The 8,967-nt window shown below is 45.6% G+C and overlaps 2 protein-coding genes across 2 annotated transcripts; both read left to right on the top strand.

The window, feature by feature from the left end:
- Window positions 1–1,110: 1,110 nt before the first annotated feature.
- MICPUCDRAFT_64954 (uncharacterized protein) lies at window positions 1,111–3,896 on the top strand (the record flags this gene model as incomplete). The annotated part of the gene is made up of 5 exons (XM_003056485.1): window positions 1,111–3,212; window positions 3,275–3,335; window positions 3,423–3,550; window positions 3,607–3,677; window positions 3,745–3,896. The coding sequence occupies one exon, from the start codon at window positions 1,111–1,113 to the stop codon at window positions 2,986–2,988; it is 1,878 nt and encodes a 625-aa protein (XP_003056531.1). The 3' UTR covers window positions 2,989–3,212; window positions 3,275–3,335; window positions 3,423–3,550; window positions 3,607–3,677; window positions 3,745–3,896.
- A 1,408-nt stretch (window positions 3,897–5,304) lies between these two features.
- Window positions 5,305–6,972, top strand: MICPUCDRAFT_55652 (uncharacterized protein; the record flags this gene model as incomplete). Its single annotated transcript, XM_003056484.1, has 4 exons — window positions 5,305–5,408; window positions 5,669–5,987; window positions 6,031–6,332; window positions 6,446–6,972. The coding sequence occupies 3 exons, from the start codon at window positions 5,305–5,307 to the stop codon at window positions 6,244–6,246; spliced, it is 639 nt and encodes a 212-aa protein (XP_003056530.1). The 3' UTR covers window positions 6,247–6,332; window positions 6,446–6,972.
- Between the last annotated feature and the right edge of the window lie 1,995 nt (window positions 6,973–8,967).

Below are 8,967 nucleotides of genomic sequence, written 5' to 3'. Positions count from 1 at the left end.
CGTCGTTACGAGTCAAATTCTCCGTATCCGCGCAAAGTTCCCTAGGGGTCCGAAAACGGTCTTCCTGTCTTTTTCTCGCGGCGCAAATGCATGGATCTGGTGTCTAAAATCGCAAATGGTTCCTGTGCAAAGTTTCAGGTCAGTTCAAGCTGCGGCGGCGCATGGGAAAGCGCGGACGTGAGGGGGCGCGTCTGACGAACGCTCATACGAATTTGGAATAAAAAAATCGCAAGTTAATTTGGCGTTAATTTGGCCGATACGCGGCTGACTGGGCGTCATACGATTTTCACTTAGGGCACCTCGTCTGTACCATTGTAGTACGAAAGTACTTTGAAAGTACTTTCGTACGAAAGTACCTTCGAAGATATGTAGCAATGTAGTATGTACACGTAGCTATGTACCTTCAATAGCCACCGTCGTAATATTACAGAAGTACTCCCGGAAGTACGCACATGCCGCGCGTTAATAAGTTGACTTATTGCTATTGTATACCTGCGTAGATACTTCGGGAAGTACTTCCGTAACAACTCATTACCTTCGAAGATACAAGATACAACTACTTTCGTACGACGTTGTACTTCCGGAAGTACACGCGACTACACGTACCATCAATAATAGTGGATGGGATAGCTACACGTCGCTACGTGTTCGGAAGGAAGTACGGAAGAACTTTCGTACGGAAGTACGTACTTTCGTACAAAGTACTTTCGTACTTTCGTACTTTATTTCGTACTTTCGTTCGTACTTCGGAAGAACTTCCGGAAGTATCTATCTTCATACAAATGCAGTAGTATGATATGATAAGTTGTTTTACAGTACTGTATGATCGATACGATAACAACTTACTTCCGTACGAATAGAATACTTCCGAAAATCGGAAGTACGAAAGTACTTTCGGAAGTACTTCGAAAGTACGAAAGTACTTTCGTACGAAAGTATGATACGAAAGTAAATACTTTCGTACGAAAGTACTTCCGTACTGTACACATTCCGTACTTCCGACCGACGTAGCGAGTCAGCCAAGAAACTCATTTGTCACAAGCTGACTGTCGGTTTCCTGCTGGTCGTACACCACTTAGACGAATAGGAGCCGCTCTTTTGCAACTCGACATGATACTCAGTAGAAGCTTGAGAGCTTCGACTGATTTGTGTGCACTAGCTTGGACCTGCTGCTCTGACAGTTGTACGGTTAACCCACATAACCCTAAAAAAGTAAAACGCCGTGCTAATATTCTCCGTTGGGTGAAGGCGGGAACATCGGGCCTTCCGGACGTGCCGCTGTCTCGGAATGCAGGTTTACACAATCTGCACTCTCCACTGCGCTCGAAAATCACCAGGGAAGCTCGCTCTGCTTCGGGAGCCGACGGGCGCGATTTCGGATTACGCCAGACGGCAGCTTACACGGCGCCAAGGAAGAACAGAGAAGGACCGAAAAAAAACTACAGGAATTTGTCCTTCAGTGCTCATTCAAACACGGCATATGCGATGAAAGGATGTTTGCACGACCCGGCTTATCTGGATTGGCGTCAGAGCGTGAGTTGCAGAGAAGGTCTAGACGCGGCAAGTATTACTCAGGCACCAATTACAATTAAATCGTTGGCAGCAAGAAACAGAAGTCTGTGTGAGACAGAGCCACCTAGAAATCTTGATCCCTTTACCAGTAGTGCCGCAACAGACGCCCTTCTGGATATGAAAAACGGAAAATTTGCTGTGCGACCTACCAATATAGTTGGTTCAAGTCCAGATGCAGGTCTGTGTGAGCAACCAGATGGCAAAATTACAGCAGGATCTTTCATCGACTGGAAGATGATGGAGCACCAGGACTATCAGACGATACCAGACGATCTTTTCGATAAGTTATCACGAAACCTGCACATAAAGAAGAAATGGCGACCCATGATAAGTTATCTAGTAAGTTTAGGGCTGTCCACGTGTGAGCTGGAAAAGGTTCTTGTGAACTGCGAGGAAGTTTTCAGGCGCCCTGTGGCAAAAGTTGTTGCGCGAGTTGAATACCTACAAAACGAGCTTGGTTTCGAGGGTGCCGAACTACGGAAACTAATTAAAAAAGAGCCTAACGTTCTCTTGCAGCGAAATCGCCACTCAATTCCGCGTTGCCGCTACCTGATGGAATTGGGTATACCAGCAGAGAAGTTGCCAACCCTTCTTCGGAAACAACCACAGATTTTACATCTTTCTGTTCAGAACGGACTTATGCCTCGTGTTGCATATTTCAAAAATGAGCTATTAGTTTCAGACGCAGAAGTCGTGAAACTCATCGAGCGGAACCCTGCTGTGTTGACTTTTTCGATTGAGAAACAAATAAAACCACGGGTGGATTTTCTCAAAGACCTGGGTATATCACATAAGAGTGTTGTTAAGATGATTGTCCGGCATCCTCGCATCTTGCAGTATAGCTTCGATGGTTTAGGAGAGCACATCAACTTTTTGATGTCTATTGGTATGGACGAGGAGGATATCGTGCACACTGTGACCCGATTATCGCAACTCTTTTCATTAAGTGTCAGGGATTCACTCAGACCAAAGTATGATTACCTCACTGGAGAGCTAGGTGGGGATCTGAAGACATGTGTAAAGTTTCCAGCATACTTTTCTCTTTCTCTGGATAAACGTATCAAGCCTCGGCACACCTTCTTGAAGCGTTTCAAGTGTGCACCAGAACCTTTCCCGATGAAGTATCTTAGTGAAAACGACACGGCATTTGCAGCTCGCGCAAATAGAAGCCTTGAAGAGTTTGAGGAGTACAGGGAAGAGGTTGTTCCTATCTTCAGGATGGAGACGCTGCGCCGGAAGGCGCAAGCTGACGAGTCTTTTCAGACAGATTTGCAGCACCACCGCAAGCGTGAGGCGAGGCTTGAACAACAGCACCGACTGCTGGATAGGAACCAGGGTTATAGCCAGAGGACAATTGATGCCCGAAACTCTATGAATCGCGTGAAGCTGTTGGGTGTTTCGCGGAAGTCTCATTGATTTTGGACAAAGACTGCGACTTTCTATTGTGCTAGGTTTATTACTTGTAAGAGCCATCACGTAAAAGGTACCAAACATATTAACTCCTGAGGCAGCAGTCACGCCTTTTCTCTCCTAAGCTTCTAAGAAAGCAGGAACTGAGCTCATATCCTGTGAACCTTCCTCTTGTGCGAAAGTGGCTACTCGGCGCAGTTTGAATACAACTTCTTTTGGAGCTCAAGTATCTGTGGTTCAAATGAAATCTCATTTGCTCACATGCACGGAACATTAAAAATGAAGCACGAACCTCCTTATGTTTTGTCTCCTGCTTGATTTCAAACACCTTCAGTAGTTTATCGATACGAACCCTGAAACAAAAGTTATGTTACAGAAACGAAAATGATTTGAAAATGCGAAATGGCAAGTTTCAAAACCGGCGAGAACCGCACACTCACGTTTCGTTCCGAATGAAATTGAGGCGCTTGCCTACGTTATTCTTAGCCTCTACGATATCCTGCCTGATCAATACTGGCCCGATGAGTTTATAGACGCCATTTTCTTCGTCGTCGATTCTCTCGAGCTCCTACGAGACGCACCAAAATCAGAACTTGTCCAACAATTTTTGCGCAGCTATCCCACCTTCATAACCATGTCATTCTCACTGAATTGCTGTACGAATTGCCGGCGACTGTGCATGCTTCGACTGATCTCTAAGAAAGTTCAAAACTAGGACGTTAACGCTCGCTCAAGGTCGACAGAAAGGGAGTCAACGCACACCTTTCTGGATCATCTGAAAATCGTTCGCCTCCAGCGCCAACTTGTCCTGGACCGACTTTGACGCAATCTGCATTCTATGTGTATGAAGAAAGCGTATGATGCGTTTCGCGAAGACCTGTCTCGTTTCTTCACAAGTGAGGTCTACTACAGCGTGTAGCGACTAGCTCTTGATGGCACTACAGTAGCCCCGTGATGTTTCATACCTTCGGAGTAGGTCTCGTTCGGTGACGGAAAACTAAGATTTTTCCCCTATGGGCAATTGGTAACAAGTGCCGAATTTCCACCGTTTTTCGGCGTAAATCGGCGGAAAATCGACGGAAAATCACAAAAAAATGAGTACGGTGAGGAAAACTACTCGTACTCGTCGATGATTGCCCATATTGTAGATAAAGATTCAGTTTTTTGCCCGGAAAGCGACGGAATTCCGTCGCCGAAGACACTAAATAGAGCTATGATAAGTTTTTTTTATTCTAGCTACCCCTACACGCACACGTGTTCAGTACACGTACATGGAGGGATATCAGTAACAACTTAGGATACTGTATCTATGTTGTATTACTTAAGATATTTCCGGAAGTACTTTCGAAAGTACAACGTACGTGTAGTCTCTATCTAGCCCTACAGGTACTAGCTACGAAGGTAGCTTGTACAACGTTGTAGATACAACAATGATAATAAAGTGATAATAATACCGAATAAATGAAATGAAGGTATTACTGTGTGTACAGTACACGTAGATCAATAGTTGTACACGTAGATCGATAAATAAAACATGAACTTTACGAAGGTAAGTTGTTTTGGCTACACGTACGTGTACGTGTACACGTAAGGCAAATTCTAGCTAGCTACTACGCTACTTTCGAATGTAGTACAACATTCGAAAGTAGCATATGATGGATAGCTAGTACGAAGGTAGCTAGCTACCTTCGAAGGTAGAAAGTACTTTCGTACTTTCGTACTTTATTTCGTACTTTCGTACGAAAGTACTTTCGTACTTTAGTACCTTCGAAGGAACTACGTTTAACGCGGTGAGAGCTACAATACTGATACAGTACTGTCATACCATTGTCATATCATAGACTACACGTACACTATGATACATAAACATACTGTACTCACTCTGATATTATAAAATGGTCCAATACTTCGGAAACGAAGGTTTGTACAAATAAAGTACGTGGAGCTGCTGGTGCTTCGCTGCTTACTGTGAACAGGGTGTCTGGCCTCTGCGCTCGAATCGTGAGCGGCCGCGCTCTTCCTCCTGTGCGGCTTCGGTTTGCCGTTCCATCTGCATTGACGAGGAGAATTTGTTCTGTAGGTATTCGATAGGACGTGACCCTTGCCCTGTGTTTTTCAGCTGTACGGTAAGTTTCCGCCCTGCACTCGTGAGTTTACGCGGAATAGCGAAAGGTGCAGGACACCGCAGATTTTGTTGGCATCAATAGGAACAAGGTTAGTTTGCGAATCGGCCGTGGGTCCTAAACATTATAGGTCGCTACGCTGTGATAACGCCGAAATAAACGGCAGCTCATCTGTTTTCCACATAGTCAGATAGAGGCAATGTTGTCACGGGAAGGTACGAAGACGATTGAGTGTTGCGTTTTCGAAATGATAGTCTATTGTAAACACAGCGAGGGGGGTCAATTTTCCGTCGAGTCAAGCAGGTATAATTGTGCTTTAAACTCCTCCTTCTCTCGAAGTTGGTTTGCTCGACCATTTTCCGTTCCAAACTTTTGAATTTCGATGCCAGCTAGCATTTGCCGCTCTACAAGTACACTTTTGGGGTTTCACAATCTCTGAATTCCTTCTAGGATACAAGTTTTACTCCACACTCTTGATTTTACGACTATCGCTAAGATATGTGGCCCCTCTGAATCTTCTTCAGATAATTTCAGTTCTGGCCACCTAATTTGCACGGGTCAAGGTTGTGGAGCACTGCTCACATATCTGCAGGTATTAAAACTTCCATACTACCCTCAAGGGCCTCTGGATCTTGCAAATTCTTTACCTCGCAGGGCGCAGCCTACGTGCAGTGCGCTCTGTGCCATACTGTCACACCTGCCCCATCATCTGAAGATATAGCTTGGCTAACTTGCGGAAGTTGCCATATTCAACTCATGTACAGATCTGGTGCTGCTAGTGTGTCGTGTACTGTCTGCAACTCAATAACTGCTGCTCCAGTTGCTCCAATTTCAGGTACCATATTTCCTTTCATATACACATTTATGTTCTGTCTGCTGGAAGTGTTCTTGAATAAATTCCAAGAAATTCTGCTCAGATAATCAGGTAAGATACTGTCAGTGCGGAGGCTGCAGGATGATGCTCAAGTATTCAGCCGGTGCACTATCCGTGCAGTGTGCTGCCTGTCAGTATATTACTGTGACGATTTTTACCAGAGGAAAGCGTGGCGCTAACATGGTCGTAGTTGAGAATCCACCCACCCTGGACGAAAATGGACACGTGAAAAATAGCACTTCGGTCGGGTTGGCTGAAGATTCCTGAGCCAAAATGGCTGTTCTATTCCAACATGTGATGCTGTTGCCCCGGCATTTCTCTTGTAAATTTTCTTTCAATCAAGCTGGGATAACCTGCTGGTCACAGTGAAAAATTTAACGATGTCAGTGAGTTTTCTGAGTATGACTTGAAGTGTTGAGTGAGTGTAAGAGCAAGAGCAGTATTTACAGAGGTTCACGCAACTCACTTGAATGATAAACTTAAGTATGTTTTCTTCAAGTTATGAATGACTTCTGGAACGTCTTCATGACAAGGTTCGCGACCTCTTAAAGCTACGAAGTCCCTTCGCCAGTTATCGATCTGGTTGGCAAGAGAACCATGTTTTTCAACGTGGAAAGCTACGTAAAATCCATACTCTTCGCGCCCATACTCCGTTTTCATTTGCTTCGAGGTTTTCCGGAAGTCACACCCCTCACAAAACTGCACTTTTGCTGTCGTGGAAGCACCTCGAAAACGTCCCCTTTTTCTACGACGTGTTCGCCTCATGAGAATTACAGAACCTGTAAGGTCATTATGTGGAGGACGACTTTTATTTCGCGGAGCCCTTCGCATCCACTCTGATCTCTTAGCTGTGAAAATGTATGGAGAATCCGCTATACATGCTGCATCAATCACACACATTGTCAACCAGGCTTACAGGCCGCAATACTTGTGGATGATCTACGCGCGTTTACTGTTTTTAATCGAGGGAATACGGCCACGAGCTTCAAAATATCTATCCACGCAAGATGCCTGCTACCTTCGAGGTACCGCGTGATACTTTGTCTTCCAAAAACCAGTATTTCACGTACACAGGGACTACGTGGACGCAGAGTATTCGTGCACGGGGAGCACGGGGAACGGACGGGGTCAACAGAAAATTTGATAAGCCAACTTGAATGCGCGAAAACATTTGAAAGAATAACTTTCATCGGCGCGGAATTTTTCAAAGGGCGCGTTCTCGCGGGCCAAAAACTCCTTTCAACGAAGCCTTCGAATTGATAGGCGCGAATAACTTCAAAGCGAGCGCCCAAAAGCAAATTTGAAACCGGTTCAGCATCTGGCACACCTCCGCCGGCATGGCGCAGCCGGGACGACGGCAGAAAGGTAATCAAGCCCCGGAAGGCGCACTAGTCATCTCATAACTCTCGTGGGAAGACCCTTACGCAGAAAAACAAGGCATGTTGCACTATATAATCTCACTCGCGAAGCCTCCGAACACGCGCGTCGCGATCGCTTGAATCTGAAGCTGGCACTCGTCGCTCGACAGCTCGGTTTTTTTCGCGGGCCTTCAACTTTTTTTCGTTAGTTCTCACCTCGTCGACTTCGGCGGCGACCCCAGGTAGAGGGAGGCGCTTTCGCGCCAAACGACGATTGGTAAAGTTGCTGGAAATGACTACGAGAAGCGACATAGCTTGTTTAATTGAGATGATTATACTAAAGAATTCGATGAACTCGGCGCTAACGCTCCTTCGCCGAGATCTCGCGCGATCCCACAGATGTCCCCGCGATGCCTCAGCGCGCTACTTCACGGTCAGACTTCGTCAGATTCTTGACAGTAACGATGTAACGTCCTTCTTTGCAATCGCTTTCATCGTAAGTTTTGGGTTTACTCCGCGAGTTTGGAGACTTGGTTCGTCGAAGGGCGTCGTCGCGGCGTCGCGGAGGCTGTCAGCGGCGGAACCTTCCGCGACCTCGCCGGTTGAAAAGTTCCGCGCCGATGAAAGTCGTTCTTTCAAATGTTTTCGCGCTTTCACGGCGGCCTATCAAATGTTTCTGTTGACCCCACTATCCCCGTCCCTATCCCCGTGCTCCCAGTGCACGAATACGTACGCCGACCAGAATGCGGTTTTTCACCCGCATTCAGATCGTCAGATCGACCGACCAAAGACCCGATCAAAGCGATCAGGGATTTTCCGATCAAAACTTTTGAAAAGATATTTTACTCGCAATAGCCGATCAAAAGCTTAACGCGGGTGAAAAACCGCATTCTGGTCTGCGTAGGACTTTAAATACACATGGGGCGCTGAATCAGGCTGTCACGTCGCGCAATTTACTTGTACAACGTACTGTACGTGTACACGTAGTTGTACAGTGTACGAAGATATCTACGTGTACGAAAGTAATCCAGAACGTAGACTTGTATGTATGATAGAATAAAGTACTGTACTTCCGTACTGTATGAAAAGTACGAAAGTACGAAAGTACGAAAGTACTTCCGTACTGTAACAACTTATGACATACTGTAATATGCCATATTTATTACTGTACGTACCTTCAACGTACGGATGTACTTTCGTACTTCCTGAAGTACTTTCGTACTCCTGTAGGCAGGATAACTATCTATCTACTAGCTAGGGCAGTTCTAGGGCTACAACGTACGTGTAATGTATTTTTTTGCAACTTATTCCTGTACACGTAGTCCTATCGCGCATACACTAGTAGGCCACCTTCGTACTATCCTTCATAAATCTTTTATCTACTTATAAATAGTCCTAGATACGAAGGTATCCAGCAGATAGGGCAAGTAAGTCTATTCTTCGAAGATAGATAGCCCTACAGTACGTGTCCACGTACTTCGAGGGAAGAGCTCTTCGAAATAGAATACTTCCGGAAGTACTTCCGTACTTCCGTACCTGCGTACGTGTAGATAGAGCTACGTGTACATGTACATGTACTGACTGCTACGTGTGCGTGTGTGTTCCGGAAGTACGTTGTACTTTCGTACTT

The sequence above is a fragment of the Micromonas pusilla genome, assembly GCF_000151265.4.
Source record: "Micromonas pusilla CCMP1545 genomic scaffold MICPUCscaffold_2, whole genome shotgun sequence".
In the NCBI taxonomy this organism is placed as follows: Eukaryota; Viridiplantae; Chlorophyta; class Mamiellophyceae; order Mamiellales; family Mamiellaceae; genus Micromonas; species Micromonas pusilla.
Note: the sequence above shows the minus strand (reverse complement) of the source record. Positions and strands in the feature narration are given on the sequence as shown.